Source organism: Talpa occidentalis, unplaced genomic scaffold (genome assembly GCF_014898055.3).
Source record: "Talpa occidentalis isolate TD23 unplaced genomic scaffold, MPIMG_talOcc4v2.1, whole genome shotgun sequence".
In the NCBI taxonomy this organism is placed as follows: domain Eukaryota; kingdom Metazoa; phylum Chordata; class Mammalia; order Eulipotyphla; family Talpidae; genus Talpa; species Talpa occidentalis.
This window is the reverse complement of record NW_026555331.1, coordinates 108,175,151-108,197,249: the sequence shown is the minus strand read 5'-3', so window position 1 is coordinate 108,197,249 and position 22,099 is coordinate 108,175,151. Positions and strand designations below refer to the sequence as shown.

Here is a 22,099-nt window from a genome sequence, read left to right as displayed (position 1 = left end):
TCACTCTGCCACTTACCAGCTCTGTGACCTTGGGCGTATTACTTTACCTCTCTGAGTTTGTTTTTCCACTTGAAAAATAGGAGTCATTATTAACTGCTCACAGCATTGTGGCAAATGGCATTCCGTGGCAGAGTTTGGTCTACTTTTCCATTCCTTCCCCTCTGAACTAGTGGTCTCAGAATGCAGGAGTATGTCAGGTCCAGGATCACTCCAGGGATGATTCTGGAGGAAGTTGGCCTGGCTTTTTCAGCTGGTCTCCTTAGTGATGGCTTGCCCACTGCGCAGAGAGCTCAGTCTCTGTATGTGCTGGCTGCAGAGACAGTAGTCAACAGCACCCATGGGGCTTCCTCACTTGTAAAGTGAGAAAGGGGCTGTGATAGAACCTTGGGGAACACCAAGTTTAAAGAGTAGAGGTGCATGGGGGAGTTGTCTAGCCAAGAGGGTGCTGGGCTTAGGGAGCACAGGAGGAGCACGGTGGACAGAGACTCTGCCTGTCAACTGAAGCAGACATGACAGAGGGCCCAGGCTGCCCTCCTCTGGTTATCTTCTAGTTCCTAACAGGGCATGTTTCTTTTCTCTGCTGATAGAGACAGAAGCCAGGAGGAGAGCAGCTGCAGAGGGGTGGCACAGCCCAGAGGAAACCTTGGAGAAACCTGAGGGCGCCGGTGAGCAAGGTAAGCCCTACTGCCTGAGACTGACTTTGTTCAAAATCCTCCCGAGGCTTGCCCTTCCACCGATTTGGCAAGGACTTGAGCGAGGACAGAGTGACAGGCACTATCAGTTGCAATGATGGGAATAGGCACTATCAGTTAAAATGATGGGAAACCCAAGACTCCCAGCACTAAGGCTTTTACTTAGCTGCCGTGGTGCTGGGATTTGAATCTAGCTCTCCTGAACTTCAGGCCCAATCTTTGGGTGCTGGACCTGGGGCCTTTTTCACAAGTTTCCCATGCTGCACTGGGTGCAGGTACCAGGACCAATTGGGCGCTGCGCTGGGTGCCAGGCCAAATTCCTCCAGGACTTGCTGCAGGATTCTTGCTGCTGTTCCTTGTGGGAAAATAGCCAGGTGAATGTGGTCCATCTTGATGCCCTCAAAGCTAATCATTTCAGGATTTCTTGCCTTTACTCCTGCACTCACTGCCTTTCAACCCTGGTCACTTCAGCCAGGAAAGTGGGGGGTGAGGGGGTGTCCTATGTCCTGATGAGAAGAGAAGATGTATGGGAAAATTCTCTGCTTGCATATTGCTTTTACTCTTCTGGGTCACTGGCATTCCCCTTTCTGGGTTCTTGTTACCTTTCTGTTGAGTGACAGTCTCATGATGTGGAGCCCTGCCCTCTACCCCACAGTTACTCCCGCAGCAGTGCTGGCTGTAAGCACTGCTCTGGGGATTGCTTCCTGGGGTCAGTAGTGGGGAACAGAGCCAGTGTTTTTCAAAGTGAGGTTCATAGTGCTGTGGCTGTGTCCTGTTGCAGATGTTGGCCAGAAGGACCTTGTGAGCCTTTTGGACTATGAAGGGATTTTGTCACAGAAGGAGAATTGGCTTGGAGTCCCAGTATCCTCAAGTTAGCCCCAGATGTGGAATGTTGTCATCTCCCAGTGCCATTCTCCTCCTTGTGTCACAGGGCAACCCCAGTGTGAAATAGGTTGGCCTGAGTGTGGGTACTCACCTGCACGCTTAAAAAGTAACACTGAAGTCAATGCGGCATTTATTTTTTTTAAGATTTATTTATTTATGCATACAAGAGGTGGGGTACAGGCCCGAGGTGTGGTAGGTGAGAGGATTCACCAGAGACTGAGTGGGAAACAGAACAGGCAGGCTGACTGAAATACACTGCTGAGGGGAGCAGCGGGCGAGTCAGGAGAGGTCTGCTGCGCCATGTGGGTTGCTCCCTAGTCTCCTGGGGATCGAACTCATGCTGCAGAGGCTGCAGATTGCCTCATAGTGCGGTGCATAACCCCTTGCGCCACCAGGGAGGTCCCAATATGACTTTTAAAGGAACTTTCTCCTAAGAGTTCAGGGTTTTAAGACAACTTTATAAAGTATTGTGAAACACTGGAAATAACACGGTCAGTCAGAAGTTCTGCTTCCGGAACCACAGTTAACTAGTTAGGGCAGGCTGTTCCCCCCTTTCACCCTGTCCTTTTACCTGTGACCTCCCACCCTTTCAGTTACTCTGTCAATGAGACCTTGTGCAAAAGTGCACTGAAACGCACAATGGTGAAAACATAACCACAATGACAATAATGGCAGCAGCTGCTATTTCTTGAGTGGTTCCGTACCAGACACTGCTCTCTCTAAGCAGGGCTTATGTATTAAGTCGTTCAGTCCTCACAGCTGCCATAGGCAGTATTGCTATAGGAGGAAACTGAGGCAGTGGCCATTCGGCCAATAAGAGCGGTATTGGTATTCGATCCTGGGAGGTCCAGTGTGGAGCTTTTCCTTCTCATGCTGGTGTTTTACCAGGTTAACATGAAAATGAGTAGGATAACAATGATGTGAATATGGTTAGGGGGAAAATACACTAGTAATGTTAAAAAAAAACCCTATCACTTTTGCTCATACTTTTTATTACTCTTATCTCAAAAAGAAAAAAAAAAGAACTAGTGTAAATGTTATTTCTTCCAGGAAGTTGTGGGCTGGACTAATGCCCCTCACTCTGGACCACCCCCACTTCTTCTATAGCCCTCTGTGCGGGCACTGGTTCAGGTCACCATCTGTTCACTCCTGGGCGGCCCATCTAGACTGTTGGCTGCCAGAGGCAGGGACGAGGTCCCGAGCCTGGAGCCTCTGTAGTCCACACATGGCTACTGTAGAGCTTGGAGGCTGGGCCTTTGGGTACTCTTGGGGATTTCTCCCCTTTCTTTCTCCCCCCACCATTCCTTTGAGGCAGCTGGATCTCCCTGCCACCTTCTCAGGAGAGTCTCTTTTGAGAGGCTTGGAAGGTCCATTTGGGCACCAGGGAAGCAGGTCTGAGGTTCCTGAGGGGCAGCTGCTTCAGGGTGAGTCATGCTCAAGGTGGTTGGGGTTTCCTCATTTCCGTCTGTAGCAGGAAGCTGAAGCTGCTCAGAGTTGGGGGGTCTATGCCAGTGTTGTGGATGTGAACCAAGCCCATCTAAGATACATGGGAGGCTAGAGGTGTGGGAGAGGGTTGGGAGGTGGCTAAGGGCTCCCTGCTCCCTTGGGCAGAAAGCCCAAGAACAGTAAACCCTAGGGCATAGTTCTGTTCCAGGTGGGGGCAAGAAAGGGAATAGAGTCTCCCCCATGGGCTGAATTAGCACCTGTGTCCTCCTTGCTTACTTATGTCTTTGGACTTCATTTAAAGGGAAGAGCTTGGGAAAAAAGTAAGAATGGGTGGGATGGCCACCAGCTGGGGGTGTGCGGAACTTTTCTTCCTCTCAGAAGACAAAGGGAAGCAGCCTAGCCTGGAGGGTAGAGGCCTGAGGGGAGTCAGACTGGTGCTCACCAGACCTCATGTGCACCTTGCTGTGGCTGGCCTCAGTTTCTTCACATGTGAAATGAGGATTGTCAAGATGGGTAAAGGCAGTTGTGTGGGTGAAAGAGTCTGGCACAGTAGCTGGACTTCAGTGAGGACCTGGACAAATGTGAGCTGCAAATGAAGAAAGCTACTAGAAAGATCTATTGACTTTCCTCTCCCTTCTTTCCATTTAATCACTGAACTAACACCTTGCTTTAATCTTTTCCCACTTATTATTTCCAGCATGTGCTCTTGTCTTTCTAGCATACTGCAACTGTTCAATTCTCCTTGTGATTTGCTGCAGTTGTCATACGTTTGAGTCAATCCCATAACCATTTGCTGAGTGGAGGCTGTGTGTCAGAGATAATGCCTAGTGGTTGGGAGGATTATCTTCAAAGCCAAGGGAGAATTAAATAAGCTAACAGGCAACTCATGTGAAAAGAGGAAACTGAATCGCCTCTCAATCTCACACGTGCCCGTTGTTGACTTGAGAGGCATTTTGTTAAAAATTCAGCTGCCAAATGTGTGTACAAAAATTTCTCACAATGAAAAAAAATGCTTTTTGGTAACTTAAATACCTGACAAAAGCATCTCAGCATTAAATCATTAATACACCCACGTACTGCCAACTATAACTGCTTCTTTTATCATGATAATACCGACTGTCTGATTCTCTTGTAGTTTTGGGGCAGCAGCGTAATCAACATCTGGAAAAATTTGCTTGTGATCCTGAGATTTCAGTCATCTTGTCAATGTAGAGACTGAGCTTTCCCACTCATGAAGATTTTTATAATTCATGATCATAATTTAGAATTTCAATTGCACAAGTATGTACTCTTTCTTTGAGCATCAGCTTGCCTTGTATGGTGAAAATGCCTAATATTTTATAAAGCACCATGATATAAAGGATCATGTTGCAGGTGATGTGGTTACTTGACTTTTCCATCAGGTCCTGATATGATGGAAGAACAAAATCTCATGGAAAAGTGGCAGCAAGAGGTTTGGGACAGTGAATATGAGTTCTTCATTCAGTGGAAGGATGAATCATTTACCCTGATCCATGGAGAATAGTTAGATCACATCCCTTAGAGGGCCATCTTGGTAATTTCCCAATTTCTTGTAGCTGCAAGAAAGAGAAAAGTCATGTATTCATTCAACAGGTATTTATTAACTGCTGACTCTGTATGAGGCACCACTAGGTATTAAGAATACATGAATGAAAAAAAAAATACATCAATGAACAAAACAAACACAGCCCTTGTGAAGCTTACAGTCTATGGGGAATGTGAGCTTGATCTGGCACAGGATAATTTACTTTAATATATATGTTAATTATAAAATGTTTTAAACATGAAAAATACAGAAAATAATTTAGATGCTTATGTTGGTACTAACATCTTTAGAAATGTTTCTTTCCTTTTTTTTCCTAATTGTAAGCACAGAAAATTTAAGGTCATACATAAAGGAAGAAACTAAATTCCACCAATGTTTTTAGGTGGGAGGCTGCTGGGGTGGGGCCTGTCTTCGTCCATAGGTAAGAGTGAAATCACTGACTCTGGGAAAACCAGTTCCCTAGAACCCCAGTACCGAGATATAACCACTGTTAGCATTTTGGTGTGTTTTTTTTTCTGTCGTTCTGAAACGCAGTTTCCCTTTCAGCTAGCCATATTGTATTCTACTTTGTAGCTGGTTCCCCTTTTTCTTGAATATAATTTATCTTTATTCTCACTGTGTTGTTTTGACATTTCCAAAACTCCAGATCCTTCATCATTATCATCAATAGCAGAAGCTACATCTAGAACACATATTGTGGAGTGTGTGTGTAGCTAGCTGTGTGGATCTATGTAGGTGCTTGTTTGCTGGTAACAAGGAACTTGTTTGTCCTTGTTTAAGGTGAACGATCAATAAGCTGGAAGAAAGTGCTAGAGGAGTTTGGCTGCTAGTGAACACTTGGTGGAGGATTTTCTCCATTACAAGTCATTTTGATAAAGAGTTGGATCCAGTCTTTGTTAAAAATTCCCTTTTGGGCTCTGTGTCTATTCTCTTTGGTTCTAGTGTCCTAGGTGCTCTTGATAATTCTGTTTCCAAGGTTGCCACTGAGAATAGTCACTTTCCCCAGGGATTTCAGAACCACACTCAGAAATTTTAATTTCCCATCTCCACATTTTGTTACTGGAGGACATGACATGATAGGCGTGTGCAAAATATTTAGCACAGAGCCTGGCACATGGTGATCTGACCCCTGTTAGGCCCTTAGGAAACCAGGCTCCCCTCCCCATGTCCAAGTGCATGGGGTGTGCACTTACTCTGTCAATAATGGATAATCCATCTGGGACCTAGCGCTGTGTGAGTTGTAACCTTGGATGCGCTGTATTTATTCTACTCCTCTGTTCCCCGGCTCCACATTAAGCATCTTTGATGTGGCAAATGTTGCTGGTCTACTAATGATTATTCACTGAATTTCTCTCTGCTGTTCCCTTTGTCCCTTAACATACTGGCATTTTTGTATTTCTGTATATTTATGTTTTCCAGCTATAAAAGGAAAGAAAAGCATGTCACAAGATGATGCAATTTTCAACTACTAAAAGAATATTTTTAGTTTGCTTTCTGAAGCTAGAGCTATAACGTGTTATTAAAATTGTTTATACCCTTAAACTTTCTGTAAGTGATAACTGACAACCAGCCAAGACCACATGAAATAGAGATATTCTTTCTGGGGCTAAGTTTTAATTTATATCATGGCTGTGATCATTTTGATCAAGTGAGCCAGGACCTAAGTTTGAAAGGTTAAAACTCTGATTGGTGGCAGATTTTTTATTTTTTATTTTTTTGGTGGCAGATTTAGACCTTAGTTCTTGGCACAGAGATGTACACTGTGCCTGCACCTGGTGAGTTGGAGGTCAAATTGGGTCAAAATAGTAGAGAGGCTATGGTTTCAATGGATCTGTGTTTACCAAACCTTCTTTTCTTTCCTAATTTCGTTTCCCAGACCTCCCTCCTCACACCTCTTTGCAGTTGGGTGATGTCATATAGTCATATGGATTCTGAGTAATGTGGAATGTGAGAAGGAATATATATTTCTCTAGGCCTTCCTGCTCCCTAAAATCGTTTTCCATTGTCCTTTATATTTTTTCCTCTTCTTTCACCTGCTAGCTAGATGTGAGGCCTCTAGTGTAGAACTGTGGGGATCTAGGGGTTGGGGGATTTGCCAGATGGAAGGAACCTAATCCCTGAATAACTTCACAGAATAACACTCCGCATCTCTCCTCCCCACTCCTAATCTATATTGTGCCTTGTAATAAGCAAGAAATAAGTCTTTATTGTAGTGTCAGGCCTCCAAGACTTTGGGTGTCTGTCATAGATGTTAGCTGTGCAAAATAATATAGGATTTGGCACACATAGCACATATTCAATAAATATTTGTTTGTTTGTTTGTTTGTTTTCTCTTACTCTCCAGAACACACAATGTCAGCAGCCTCTCAAGGAAGTCTGAAGTGAGAAGAGTTGATAGGGTATACCTAAGCCAGGTTTTTGAGAGAAAGCAGGACTCAAGCAGGGAAGCCAAATACATTGCCAATGGCACATGGTGGGGTTTGTCACAGAAAGACATGGGCTTAATTCAGAAGCCACATAGAAACGTGATGCTGAAAACAGGTTGGGAACAGACCAGAGTGTTTGGGGTACATGTTGCAAGTCAGCAGCGGTTCTCATCCCTGGTTTGTCACTAGAATTTAGGCTAGCTTTGAAATATACCAATGCTAATAAAGATGCTTTATATGGTCTGACCTGGATGGCAGTTCTTTTCTCACAGGCTCGTAGTAACAGAAGTCAGTGTCCTGTATAAATACCATGTCTGCCATGGATTGAATTGTGTGCACCTCACCCCAACCCCGCCCCTTCTGATGTTGAAACGTTAATTCCCACTGTGACTGTATTTGTAGATAGGACCTTATGGAGGCAGTGAAAGTTAAATGGGGTTGTAAGGGTAGGGTCCTGAACTGGTGGGATCGGTGGATTCTTTAGAAGGAGAGAGATTTCTTTCTCTGTGTGTACATGAAAGTTACACAAAACCCTGATGCTTAGATTCCCTACTCCCCACCCCTACCCCAAATTTGTGAATCAGAATCTATTTTGGTTGACTTTGATATGTATGTAATTTACTGGTTGCAGGGTCATTTGCAGCTTGCTGTTGGAGCTGTGAACCCTACTGCAGGCAATTCCCAGCATCTGTGCCTTTATTGCGCAGTGGGATGTATGCTTGGCTGAGCCACAGGGAGTCTAGGGCACACCAGATAAAGGTTGGAGGCAGTTGAAATCATTAGGAACTATAGTTCAAATACACCTTTTCCAAGATAGCTGTGATTTCTTTTTTTTAATTTAAGATTTATTTATTTATGTATACAAGAGCTTGGGTACAAGCCAGAAGTGTGTGTGTAGGGGGGGAGAGGATTCTCCAGAGACAGAGTGGGGAACAGAACAGGTGGATTGACTGAAATGCACTGCTGAGGGCGAGTCAGGAGAGGACTGCTGTGCCATGTGGGTAGCTCCCTGGCTGGGGATCAAACGTGTGCTGCAGTGGTTGCTAATAGCTTTGTAGGTTGCATCTTAACCCCTTGTGCCACCAGGGAGGCCCGATAGCTGTGATTTTCTTTTCTGTGGTGAAATGGAAGGCCAGCTGGGATTGCCACAAGGCCTGCGTTCCCTCCCCTGCTGTGGAATCCCATAGTTCCGGAGCCAAAGATCCTCTCTCCCTGCCATAGTTGTCATGGCCACGTTCAAGTTTTATGTCTATGAGACTAGTTTTGTGTAGTGTTGAAACAGCAGGAAGTTAGTGGTCACTGTAGATAATGGGACACCATGATAGTGATGGCTTGAAGGGTGTGGGCAGGTGGAAGTCAGGTTTAAATTGAGCTTAAATACTTGCTATAGTCTTGGAAAACCTTATCAAATGCAAGCTCACCTGTTAAAATTGCCAAAAGTACGGCCTCCCTGGTGGCACAAGGGGATAAGTCTCAGCACTATGAAGCTATTTTCAGCCACTGCAGCACGAGTTCAATCCCCAGCCAGGGAGATACACACTTGGTGGAGCAAACCTCTGATGTCTTGCCCACTGCTCCCCTCAGCTGTGTATTTCAGTAGATCCACCTGTCCTGCTCCGCACTCTAACTCTGGTGAATCCTCTCACACACCCCCAATTCTGGCCTGCACTCCAGCTCTTATACGCATAAGTAAATCTTAAAAAAAAAAATTGCCATCTGTATTAAAGAGGAAGATTGAAAGGCTGTGCTACAGACAGAGGAATCACTAATTTGACTTTTCTTTTTTGGCAAAATGTAGTTTGCCAAACTGTTGGAGGTTTACTTGGTGCTTGCTTGGAGCAAGAATGTAAGCAATGTAGGGAGCTGGGAGACTGTAGTGACACTGATGTGAGAGACAGCACAGTCTGGACAGCCAGGAGGGGAGAACATAGAGGGGAATGGGCAGATGCTAGACATTTGGGTAATACTCCCCCAGGACCGAGTGCTGTTTAGATGAGCGAGACAGAGGGGCCAGTAATGACTTATAGGTTCTGATCTGGGGATGGAGGGCTTGGGGAGGACTGTTTATAGAGATGAAACTATTGGAGGTTAAAAGTGAAGTTTTACTGTTTCTTGAATTAAAAGTAATTCAATCTTTGACTTTGTAACACCAAATAAGAGCGAGGTTTTGATGATATTCTGAAAGTTTGATGACAAGGAACCCCAGAATGCCTGACTGTGAGAGAGACCCAGATTTAAATTATTTTAAGTTCTTTCCTTTATGGTTGTTGTATTTTGAAGGACCTTGTTTGATCCACGAGCTATGAGCCAATTTAGGTACTGAGTTGAGTGCTTATTCTAATTTCTTGGGATGAAGCTAGGAGAAATTAATATTGACTAATGATTGGATCAGATTATTGATATGTTGTGTTCTCTCCCCGCCTTACTTTCTTCCTCAAACATTTGTTGCTGTGCCTTAATTGTTAGAATCCATTTTAACAGTTAGAGAAAATCAAAATTTTCCAAACTTAAATTTGAAAGCAAATATAATAAAACTACAAATTATCCAAGCCTGGATAGGTGTAAGATATTTACTATCATCCAGCAATCAGCAAGCATTTTCTGTGAAGGGTCAGATAGTAAATATTTTTGGCTTTGTACAGTCTCAGGCACATCTAGGCAACTCTGCCTTATGGTTTAAAAGTACTTACAGACAACATGCAAATAAATGAACACAGCTATTTCCAATAAAACTTTATTTGTGGACACTGAAATTTGAATTTCATATAGTTTTAATGTGTCACCAGGCACACTTTCTTTCAAATTTTTTTCAATAACTTAAAAATGTGAAAACAAGTCTTAGCTTGAAGACTTTACAAAAACTGACAAGCTGGCCCTCCCTGGTGGTGCAAGGTGTTAAGCACCGCACTATGAAGCAATCCATAGCCTCTGCAGCACAAGTTTGATACCCGGCCAGGGAGCAACCCACATGGTGCAGCAGAACTCTCCTGACTCGCCTGCTGCTCCCCTCAGCAGTGTATTTCAGTATATCTGCCTGTTCTGCTCCCCACTCTGTCTCTGGTGAATCCTCTCACACCCCCTGTGCCTCTGGCCTGTACACCAGCTCTTGTATTCATAAATAAATAAATCTTAAACAAACAAACAAAAAACCCCAAAAAGCTGACAAGCTGGATTTGATTTTTGGATATTAGTTTTCTGAGACCTGTACTAACATGAGTAGAGGAGGCACATTTCTTTTCTTTTCTTTTTTTTTAAAGATTGATTTATTTATGCATACAAGAACTGGGGTATAGGCCAGAGGTGTGTGTTGGGGGGGGGTGATGAGAGGACTCACCAGAGACAGAGTGGGGAGCAGAACAGGCAGACTGGCTGAAATACACTGCTGAGGGGAGCAGCAGGCAATCCCCTGGCCGGGGATCAAACTCTTGCTGCAGTGGCTGAGGACAGTTTCACAGTGCTTTGACTTAACCCTTGTGCCTCGAGGGAGGCCCAGGAGCTACATTTATGTTTGCCTATCTTGGTTTAGTTTTCCTTGTTCACAGGCATTCTTGAGGGAGCATTTCTGAAAGTAAAAGCAAAAGCAACACTTCTTTTGATTATAGTCTTGAATTCATTCTCTGTTGGCTTATGTAATGAGTGCATTCATCTTCGCTTGGTTTGGTGTAAGAGCCCACACTCAGAAGACTGCTTTAAAATTCTGCATTGGAAGCAAAGCATTTAGTGGTTCTGTAGGTGTGCAATCTCTAAACCAGGGAGAGAGATAATGATTCTGGAGAGAAGCAGTTTAAAAACAGTTCTAATTGTTCAGGCAAGTTATTTTTACCAGTCTTTAGGGGACAGATAAATGATCACATTGTTATTATTTTTATACATTATATTTCAAAAGCTTTTATGCTAAGAGTGATTAAATACCAACTTTTAATTTCCTTCACTCAAGGAAAAATTTCCATTGCATTAGGGTATCTTTTTCACAACCATTTACTTTAGGAGACTAAAACTCAGGGATTTTAGGCTCTTCATTTCAGGACTTATGATGACACAAAAGAAGGCATGTGTTTCTGTTAAAGGCTTGGAAAGTGGGAGAAATACAGGGAAATGGGAATTATAAGAAACTTTTGGGGGCTACTGTATTAAAAATATGACTGTATATAATATATCACACATAAGATTTTTACACACAAAAATGCTCTTCATTTATAAAATTAGTGTTGATAATAATAGCTAAAATATATTATTGTCATGGAGAAGAATTTTCCAGCATCTACATAATGAAACTTGGGAGTCACCTGGTGATTGTAGTAACTGAATGCCTACTGCATGACTAAGTTTCACTCATTTCCTCTCACTTAATCCTCATTGTAAGATGAGGCTACAAGACTCAAGGAGACCTGACATCATGCTCAAGGTCATATAGCTGTCTCTGTCTCTACAGTACCTGTCAAGCTTTATAATGTGACTAGTTCCAGTTTCATGGACAGTTCCAGTACCTGAGGATTCAGAGTGCCCTTGACCCCCTATGCCATTCCTTGAATGAGGTCCCTGACACCCATTGCCTTTTCCATTAATTAATCTTGCCATTGGCCTAAGCACACTATCAAATGTGGCACCAGGTCTTCCCTGAGAGGATCTGTAACTGAAGCTCCAACTGCAGCTGACATAAAAAATACCCAGTTCTTTAAAAATATGGGGAGTTGAAGAAGCTCCAATTCCAGAAACATTCATTAACTGAGTTCCAGTGGGTCTGAGGGTTTTCTGGGTCCCCTGAAATTGTATGTATAATATTCCATATGTGTGTATTTGTGCGTTTTTGGGGAGTGGATTTCTAATTTTGATTAGATTCTGAGGACTGCATGTGGTCATCACTTTCTAAACTCAACTGCAACCAATTAGGAATGATTGACATTTAATTTTGACAAGTGTTTATTAATTGTGTCAAATTTCATCACCACAAATGAGATTAGATTATCGTGGTTCTACTGAGAAGCGCCTGAGTATAGCACTGCCTTTCTCCATGTTAGGCTGGGTGGAATTCTGTGCAGGATGCAACGCTGGTGTCTTTCTTCACAGGAGCTCCCAGCCAGACACCATACCTCAAGTGTAAACTCTCAGTAACTGCTTGCGGGTTGGATGGAATGATTTCTCCTGTATAAGCCTTGCCTAACTCATTCATTTCAGTAACTGAACGTACCAATGACTGACTTGGTATCATAAAGTGAAACTTTTAATGTCCCAACTCTGCCACTTTCTACCTGTAGAACCTTAGGCAAGCCACTCTCTGCTTCAGTTTTTCTTCAAGTAACAAGAGGGATAGTTGCAGGACTGGCGAAATTGCTTCCACCTCCATAAATTCCAGGAGGCTCCTATTTGATAAAACCAAATTGCCATTTGGAATGGACTGGGACTAAAACTTGATTGAAAACTGCACATCGTAAAGCCTCAGTGTGAAAGGGCTTGTGTCCACCCATATGGGTTACTTTGCTAATTATCTCGTGGCCAGGGACTGTTAAGAAGTAATGTTGTGGGGGGCTCCAGGCCAGTTGTGGGGACAGCTGCTGGGAGGAAGTGGGCGTGGTGACTTTCCTGACTTCCTTGTTTGGAGTAAACTTTGGTAGCATCTGACCGGTTTAGATGTTTGCTTTTCCATCTGTCGATGCGATTTTTGGGAGCTTTCCGGTCCGCCAGAGAAAACATTTAGAAGCAGCACTCCGCCAAATCTAGCCATTCCCTTGGGTGCCTAAACCCCCCAGACTCCAGAGAGCAGAACGTGAAGCTGAGATCGAAAACAGACGTGCGTGTAGCATGCTGGTTTCAGCGGCTCCCAAGGGATAAGGGTGGAAAAGGCAAGGATTTCGGCACCCACCCACCAGCCCCCACACACGCGCACGGGCACGCGTCGCCTGCCTTTTTTTTTTTTTTTTTTTTTTTAGCACCACTCCTCTCGTCCTATCTGGAACTTGACACTGGAGATGGGGCAGTTGCGATGCTCGCCGTCTCCTCTGCGCGCCTAGTGCCTTAGCTGGCTCTGCGCTCCCCGCGCTGCCGCCGCGCGCTCAGCTCCGGAGCCGCGGACCTGCCGAGGCTTGAGCGCGGCGCGGCCGGGGGAGGGGACGCGGCCGAGCGTGGGGCGCGGGCGCAGGGGTGCGCTCCGCCGCCGGGGGACCCCGGGACGCAGCCGGCACAGCCATGACGGACGCCAGCAACAGGAAGGAGGGCTTCAAAAAATGCCGGAGCGCCACTTTCAGCATAGATGGCTACAGCTTCACCATCGGTGAGAACTTTCCACTCTCCGTCCGACTCCTGGCTTGGGCAAAAACCCCTTTGCTGGGGTGCGGGGGTCCTAAGTGAGGGAGCCGGGTGGGCGGCGGGGGGGGGGGGGGTGGTCGCGCTGGGTCTCCAGGCGCTCGCCAGCAGCGGAGCCGTGGGGAGCGCGGCGGGGCCTGGAAGTCGCGTGCGCGCCCAGGTCGCGGCGCTGGGGTCTGCCCGCGTGGCGCCCCTCCGGCTGCTCTAAGCCGGCACCCCGCTGAAGCCGGTTCTCGGGATAGCAGCTTTCTGAACTGCTTCATTTCCTTGCTGTGACTTTAGTAAGGTAGGCCGGCAGAGGAGGGCGGGAGAGGGATGGTTGCACAGAGGTGGAGAGATGGAGAAAGACAGAGCGACTGGACATGCCAGCTCGGGGGCATAGACACAAAGGACACACGCAGAGACAGAATGGCAGAGACATGTAGGCGCAGAAACTTTAATGGAAGCATGTGGACAACTGGTCAAAAATACAGGGATAGAGGCTCCAAGATAGAGACTAACAAAGAGACAAAGTGACACATGGAGACAGTGCTAGGCACAAGAGAGAGGCAGATGCCAGGAGAGAGAGACACAGAGAGAGATTCAGAGAAAGGAAAGAGTCTGTGAAACTTCGCACAAGGAAAAGGAACACATGGGGAGAGAGAGAGGGAGGGAATGAAGGAGGGAGCAAGAAAAACAGAAGAGATGGGGACAGAAGATAAAGCAGAAAAAGTGGCCCATTCAGTCTCTTAGAGAGCGTGGCAGGGAGAATGCAGGCAGGGAGGAGGGATGTATCATGTTCTTGAAATATTTGAGAAAACACCGAACACCGAACAATGTCTCCTGTATTTTGGACTCTCAGTGGCTACTTTTTTCTTTCTGTCCCGAACTCTTTACCAAGACGGGTGCCAGAGCGGGCTGGAGGTCTCTTGGAGGTACTTTCTTGGCTGTTAAGAAGGAGCAGCACGACAGAACTGTCTAGGGACTGAATTTAAACAGCTCAGTTCTTGATGCTTTATTACTGATCACATGCTGTACACCATTTTGAAACTATGGGTCCAGAAATTGCCTTCCCGTCTTCCTGGGAGGCTTGCAAAGTCAGGGAGGCTTCCTCTCTGGAATGTCAGAGTTTGGACAACCACAGGGCAGTGCCTAGGAGCTGCTCCGGCATTTCTGCTTCTGAGCGTGCTCAGTTCACTATGGCTTTAAATCTGAGGTTAACACTAATACCTTTGAAAATGAGGGGTATCTTCCTTTGGCTTTTAGTGGGCTACCCCTGCTTGGAGATGTAGCAGGGAATCTCTAAGGGCAGGAAGAGACTAACAGAGGACCTTATCTCTAGGCCACTGTAGCTCCTTCTAATGAAATGGTCCAAGATTTTTGGAGCATGGGCTGAACACATTACTTCCACCATGAAGTCTAAACTCCTTCGTCTGCCCCTCAAGCCCTCCAGTCTACTCAATCTGCCTTTCCTACCTCAGCTCTCATTTCAAATCCATTCTTCTATAACTTATTACTTACTCTCAGCCAAATACCATATCCCATCCCTCAGAGCCTTTGCTCTGGCTGTTTCCTTAGCCAGGATGTCATTCCCCTTTCTGCATTGAGAAATCCTGTCTGTTCTGGCTTTCACTCGCCACATCCTTGGCTTTCCTTTCTCATCAGAAAGAATTTCTCCTTCTGCACTTGCTTTAGACAAGTAGTTCCCTGTTAGAACTCACACCCTGTCTCAAATCACCATTTCTGCGCCTAGTGGTTGTCTTCCTTGCTTTATAATTTACTAAAGGATGAAACTGTGTCTAATTTTTCTTTCACCCTTTAATGAATGGGTGATGGTGGATGCTGGGAATGTGTCTAGATATGAATCAAAGGTCTCCAAAGCTCAAAAGTGTTTCATTAAAAGATATTGTCATGTTACTACTAATTCTCTTGATTCTGTTAAGAAAACTTCCCAAAGTGATTTTTGAAGTTTCGCATGGTAGTCTCCTGTGAGAAGTTTTCCCCAAAATGGTGGCTTTTAAAACCCATGTTCATAGAGTGATCCTCTCAAAACCCCTTTCCTCTGTTTGCTCCCATCCTCACCAGAAAAACTGCCTGGCAGATTGCTACGGTCTGCTGGACCGTTGGAAGGGACCTCAAAAATTACCCAGTCACTTCCAACTGAGAGAGCTGCCAAGTAATTTCAGATCTCTAAGCAATTGTTCATTCACTCCTTCCTGTCTGTCCTCCTTCTTCCCTTCCTCCTTCAACAAATGCTTATTGAATTATACTGTATGAAAAGATACAGTTTAAGCATGATGCCTACCATGTAGTAAATCCAATAAATAATGACAATTGCTCTTATGATTCAAGGGACCAAGCTAATGTCATGGGAAGTCTATGAAGATTATTCAGACTTACAAACTGGTATGCAGGGAGTTTGTGCTCTTGGGATGATATGATATGGTCATGCTTAATATTTTACAAAATAGACAACAGTAAATGCCATATGAGACATTTTAGAATTTGTTGGCCAATATAGATACTTTGAAAAATACAGATGATCAAAAAAGGAAAGTTACTTGTGATTTTATCACCCAGTGTTAAATGTTATTATATCTTATGTACACTTTCTGTATTTTTTTCTATACAGTTTATTTTTACAAAAGGTGATAATCATAATTTGTTTCATGCTATATGCAAGGGATACATTTACTCACCTATTGATGGCTATTTAGATGCTTTTAATTTTTGACATAAAACCAATGGAAAAAGGAGAAATCTTTTAAGGATTCAATTATAGAAGTACAGTTGCTTGGTCCAAAAGTATGTATATTTTTAGGATTTTTGGAACATATCACTCAACTACCCTCTTGAAATACAAACTTACACTCCCACAAGGTTCTCACTACTTTCATGAGGACCAGACACTATCATTTTTTAAAAAGTTGTTAGTTTGAGAGGTGGAAAGTACACTTTCAATTCCATAAATTTTTTCATTTCCTTTGTAAAATTGCCTCTTTATGTCCTTTGCCTGTATGCTTTTCCCTGGGGGAGTTTGTAATTTCTTACTAATTTGCAGGTATTCCTTATCTAATATGTACTGAGTATGCATAATTAATAACTAGTTATTAATCTATAACTAATCATCATATATTACTATATATTAATCATTACTGTATATTAATCATAATATATAGCTATATATTAATCATAATTATAGAAATTATATATACACATGCATAAAAGTCTATATGTATATCTATGTCATGTGTGTAAGTATATTTGTATATAATTTGCGAGTGCTGTCTCTCATGTGTACTGCAACTATTTCCTCCAAGCACAAGGACTCAGTGTGTGGTGACCAGGACTTGCTCTGTCCCCTCCTACCATGTGAGAAAAGAATCCTGATGAGGTACCAGTAGTCCCCAGATCACTCCTTTTCTCAGGGGTCTGACATTCTGTCATTAGGAATCACTTCCTCTTCTAGTCTGCTAACTATATAAAATTTCCAGGTTAAAATTTTACTAATGGGATTCATGTTATGCTTTTGGTGACTCAGGAGATTCTTACCAGGAGAGGCCTATGAGGACAGTGGGAATCTTGGGGGTTCTGTAGGAGGAAGGGCAGGCCCACCTCTGTGGTAAGGGCAAGACTATAGGAGAATTACTGATAGAACTCTGTTGAGTGGACATTTCTGGGCTAAGGGGAGTCTTCTGCTTCTGGCTCAGACTGGTGGCTCCAGCTGTGTTTCCCACCATGGGTGCTACTCCCTGGCGGATGTTTAGACACATGAAGTGCTCTTTTGGCACTCACTGTGCGGGAGCCTGGGGATGGACTCACTGACAGTGAGCAGAGGCTGAAATAATCTACTATGTGAGGACAGTCCTACACACCAGTGACACCCCCACGAAGAACCCTCTGAGGGTTCCCTGTGGCACGGGAGCCTAGGCTGCTGAAACGGCCTGTGCTCTGGCTGCAGGGGCTCCGAGACACTGAAGTTCCAGGCTGCGCTGAGCACAGGGGTGACCATAATCATGAGCGGCCATGGGGTGTGGGCCAGGCACTGAGCTAGGTACTTTATTCAGCTCATTCTATCACCTTTCACAGCCACTCAGAAAGTTTCTGGTTATGACCCCCATTTTAGGAGAAGAAACTCCTAAGGCTGCAAAGAGGAAGTCATTTGCTGGAAGTCACACGCTAGGAAGTGAAGGAGTTGGGCTTAGACCACATCTGCCCTGATTCCTCAGCCCTGGGTTTACCCCAAACTTCGCTGCCTCCCACGGTGGACTTTATTTCTGCTGAACCCTGGGACCAGTACATCATCCAGTGACTAGAGATCTGGGGCTTTGCCATGTCTGGAGAGCTGGGGTAAAACCAGAAAGGGGGCCGCCCCGGTGGCACAAGGGTTTTAGATGCAGCCTATGAAGCAAACCACAGCCACTGCAGCACGAGTTCAATCCCTGGCCAGGGAGCAACGCACATGGCACAGCAGACCTCTCCTGTCTTGCCCGCTGCTCCTCTCAGCAGTGTGTTTTGGTCAGTCTGCCTGTTCTGTTCCCCACTCTGTCTCTGATGAATCCTCTCACCATCCACACCTCTGGCCTGTACCCCAGTTTTTATATGCATGAATAAATAAAGCTTTAAAAAAAAAACCCCAAAACCAGAAAGGGACAGACTGTGGCTGCAGGTGGGATGAGGCTGCCTTGGGTGCAAGATTGGTTCAGAGAAACAAGACTTGTTAATCTGCTGCTCAGCGGGGCCCTCTGCTCAGTCCCCAGGCCCCCCTGTATCCCAGGCCAGATGGTTTTGTGTTTTCTTTATATGTTTTTTTTAAGGTCATGAAATCAAATATGTGGTCAAGACATCTTTGGAAACAAGATAAGAGACTGAACACGTGTTGCATCCAGAAAGTACTGCCATAGGGTCTTCATGACTTAAGAGTTCCATCCCTGCCTGGGAAGCCACTTGAACCTGTGATTAGAGGAAGTGATGTGGTGATGAGCATTAGTTGCGGGCCACATACCAGAGTTCAAGTGTAGTTTGACTCTGGTGAGGTGCTTGTGAAATGGCATTAGGGTAGACAATGAATGGTTGTGTGGGGGAGTAGTAGTATCATTGTTTTCCCTGAAGAATGCTCCTTGTCTTCTGGAATAGGAATATCTCTCTGGGTCTGTGCTCCATGGGTTCACCGATTGTTACTTTCTCCATAAACCTGCCTGAAATACACACTCTCTCCCCACAAAGTGAATTATATCTGGAAAAAAAAAGCATTTTTTAGAAGATTTATTTATTTATGCATACAAGAGCTGGGGTACAGGCCAGAGATGTAGGGGGTGGGGGGTGGTGAGAGGATTCACCAGAGACAGAGTGGAGAACAGAATAGGCAGACTAACTGAAATACACTGCTGAGGGGAGCAGAGAGCAAGTCAGGAGAGGTCTGCTGTGCCATATGGGTTGCTCCCTGGCTGGCCAGGGATCGAACTCGTGCTGCAGAGGCTGCGGATTGCTTCATAGTGCGGTGCTTAACCCCTTGCGCCACCAGGGTGACCCAACAAAAGCATTTTTTTTAAGCCACTGGAGTGGGCCTCACTTGGTCTCTTTGGTACTCCTTACCACCCATTTTACAGATGTGAAAGTGGGGCTCAGGGAGGACCCTCATTTTCCCTTCTTCCTGCAGTGATGAACTCCAGAGAAGCAGAAGGCAGTGGATGAAGTCCTAGGCTGGGAGTGAGGATGTGAAGTTGTTGGGGTGTATGGCAAAGATGCTCTCCCTCCTTCAACAATGAACCCTGTGATGTTGTGGAAAATTCTAGGCCTGCACTGACAAGGTGTTGCTAATAGAAGGATGCGTTTCCTGTAGCAACTGCCTCTGGCTCCCTTGTGCCTGTGTTTCTCTCCATGGGGTTGTCCCAGAGGAGGAAAAATAAGGCGCCTCTAGACAGCAATTAGAGCCCCAAGGACTGGGAGCGAGGGTTCCCTGTCCCACTCTTGGACTGCTGGGAGCTGGGAACCCATGTAGAGTGGAGGAGGTCTGCTGACTGATACCCTTTTGAGGGGTTCTGGTGTGGTCTCCGTGGGTGGCCAAGGCAGGCATCACTTGGCTGCATATGTGGGGGTGTGGCCTACTCTCAGGCCCAGGCACAGCGGGGACTGGCCTTCCTCAGTGCATGTGGCTGAGGACTTTCTTGGCCTAGTTTGGCCCCTTGCCTTATGGTCCTAACATTTTGTCTGTCTGGGTGGATGCAAAGCCTCTGGGCCTTGTATACCTAGTAGGGAGTGATGGTGAGGAACAGAGGGCCAAAAAAGGACCAAATAAAGTTGCGTATGAAAATGCTTTGTTAACTCTAAGATTCCATTAAATTATTATTTTTTTGTTATTAGGGAATAATAGTGGTTAAATAAGGTAAAATACCCCACAGCCACTTCCTGGTACTGGTTGACCTAATTTGTTCTTCCTCCGCCTCACATCTCTGATAAGACTGGAGCAGAGTGAGGTAGAACCTGTGGAAGGAGCTGTTGTGCAGAGTGGAGCTCCCAGGCCCCTGGCCCTCATCTCCTCCTTCTCTTCCCCATTCTGCATGTTATCGAATCACTTCTTGTATGGAGAATGGGGAGCATGATCCTTAGTTATGGAACTGCAGTGAGGACCAAGTAAAGTTACGTATGAAAATGCTTTGTTAACTCTAAGGTGCCATTAAAATATTTTTCGTTATTAGGGGAAAAATACTGGTTACAACTGTGCGCCCCTCTTCACGGTATTTGCATTTCGACAAAGGGAAGCTGTGACTTTAGCTTGAGGAATGAGACTCTCACAATGGGGCTAGATTGTCCGCCAGCAATCGGAGTGCGTGGTTTTAGGGGCGTGGGTCAGCCAAGCACTCTGCCATGAGAGTATTTGTAGTGAGAAATCCTGGGCTATGGAGTTGCACATGATTTATTGTAGCAATCAGGTAAGTCATTTGGTTTCTTTGAGCCTCAATTCCTTCTCAAAATAAATGCAGCTGGTAGCACTTTCCTTGCAGGTGAACCTTGGCCACAGAAGTAAAGTGCCAGGCACGGTGCCTGGTTATCATACTGTGTGCTCACTCAGCGTTCCTTCCCTTCACCAGAAGTGTGCCTGGCATGTCCACCCAGCCTCAGTGAACTAGGAGAGGAGCAGTGGAAAGAGTCTACCTGATGCCATGGGGAAGTTGGCAGTGTTGGAGAGAACAGCAGAAAAGGATGACATTTTGAGCCTGGCTTGAGGATTTGGCCTGGGACACAACAGGAAAGGGGGGATCAGAATGGTTAAATTGCTCTTAGTAGAGTCCAGAATATAACAGGCTCTGGAGTTAGACACTTGTGGTTCAAATGGGATTTTTTTTTTTTTAAGATTTATTTATTTATGCATACAAGAGCTGGGGTACAGGCCAGAGGTGCGGGGGGTGAGAGGATTCACCAGAGACAGAGTGGGGAGCAGAACAGGAAGACTGACTGAAATACTCTGTTGAGGGGAGCAGCGGGTGAGTCAGGAGAGGTCTGCTGTGCCATGTGGGTTGCTCTCTGGCTGGCCGGATGATGGAACTTGTGCTGCAGAGGTTGTGGACAGTTTCATAGGTTGCATCTTAACCCCTTGTGCCACCAGGGAGGCCCTCAAATGGAATTCTAAGCCCCATCTTCTTTTTGTTAGGATCTTGGAGAGGTGGTATCACATGGATTAAGTTCAGCATTCTAAGCTGTAAGTGGACACAATCAATAGTAACTACCTTGCTGGGTCTGGAAGTTAAATGAGATAATGCAAGGAACGCTCCTAGGCATCGCCTTAGTCCTTTTGGGCCACTGTGGCAGAAAGTATAGTTTTGGTGGTTTAAATAACAGAAATGTGTTTAGTGAGGCTGGGAAGTCCATGGTCAAGACACCAGCAGTCTGCTGAAAGCCTGTGTCTGCCCTGGTCCATAGATGGCTGTCTTCTCTTTGTGTCCTTATGTGGCAGAAGGGCGGAGGGAGCTTTCTAGGGTCTCTTTTATAAGGGCACTAATGCCATTAAGGAGAGCTCTGCTCTCATGACCTAATCATCTCGCAAAGGCCCCACATCCTAATACCATCACACTGGGGATTAGATTTCAGTTTATGAATTTGGGGTGGGGGAGCACAAACATTAGTTTGATAGTATCATTACTATCGGAATTTAATAAGCATTTGCTGACTATAGCACCGAAGTCTGCACTGTGGAAGGATGGGGGAGCCATGGTGGGGGGAAATGCACAGTGTAGTGGAGAGCACATACCAGACTTCCTAGCAATTGGAAGGTGAGGTTAGCATCTTACTAACTTGTTCTTTTATTCTGGGCAAGTCGCTTAACATGTGCCTCAGTTTCTCCATCTGTAACTGGGGAACTGGCTGGTAAGGAAAGCTCTGCAGTTTCTGCCACTCCCAGATGGAGGTGAGCTTTGAGTCCCAGAGAGGGAAGGTGCAGGGGATGGGTGAGGTGCACTGGGGATTGCTGGTGAAAGATGCTTTGCAGAGCAAAGTGGAGGCAAATGGGATATAGGATTAGCGAAAGCCATAATTATGCTGGAAGGAAGTAGACTAGATTTTGAGTATACACCTTTGGGTAGTAATTCTTGCTCACAGTGTGGTTTGATAATCACTCAGCAGGATTCAAGAAAGGAACCAAAGGTAAGTCAATCGTGTGGCAGCCTGTCCCTTCCAGCCATTTCACCTTTATAATATCAAATCTCCATGGATGGAGATTTCCAAGTGTTTCTGCTTGCCTGCAGGGTTAACTTCAATCCCATGTGATCAGAAGCTTTTATGACTTCAATTCATGTTATTAGACTTGC

The 22,099-nt window shown here is 45.2% G+C and overlaps 2 protein-coding genes across 6 annotated transcripts in view; both read left to right on the top strand.

Annotated features, from left to right (window-relative positions):
- The window catches only part of LSM5 (LSM5 homolog, U6 small nuclear RNA and mRNA degradation associated), an 88,145-nt gene extending 87,526 nt beyond the window's left edge, over window positions 1-619 (top strand). Inside the window, exon 6 of the transcript XR_008550784.1 lies at window positions 588-619. The gene's annotated coding sequence lies outside the window, so the exon portion shown is untranslated. The remainder of the gene's footprint in view (window positions 1-587) is intronic.
- The window catches only part of PDE1C (phosphodiesterase 1C), a 417,006-nt gene continuing 395,499 nt past the window's right edge, over window positions 593-22,099 (top strand). For 4 of the 5 annotated variants that reach the window (XM_054692457.1, XM_054692455.1, XM_054692453.1 and 1 more), the window contains exon 1: window positions 13,161-13,284. In XM_054692457.1, coding sequence (XP_054548432.1) covers window positions 13,200-13,284 — 85 coding nt within the window. In that variant the 5' untranslated portion in view covers window positions 13,161-13,199. Of the gene's footprint in view, window positions 675-13,160; window positions 13,285-22,099 lie in introns of those variants that run through there. The other variant, XM_037509936.2, reaches the window with a different exon arrangement.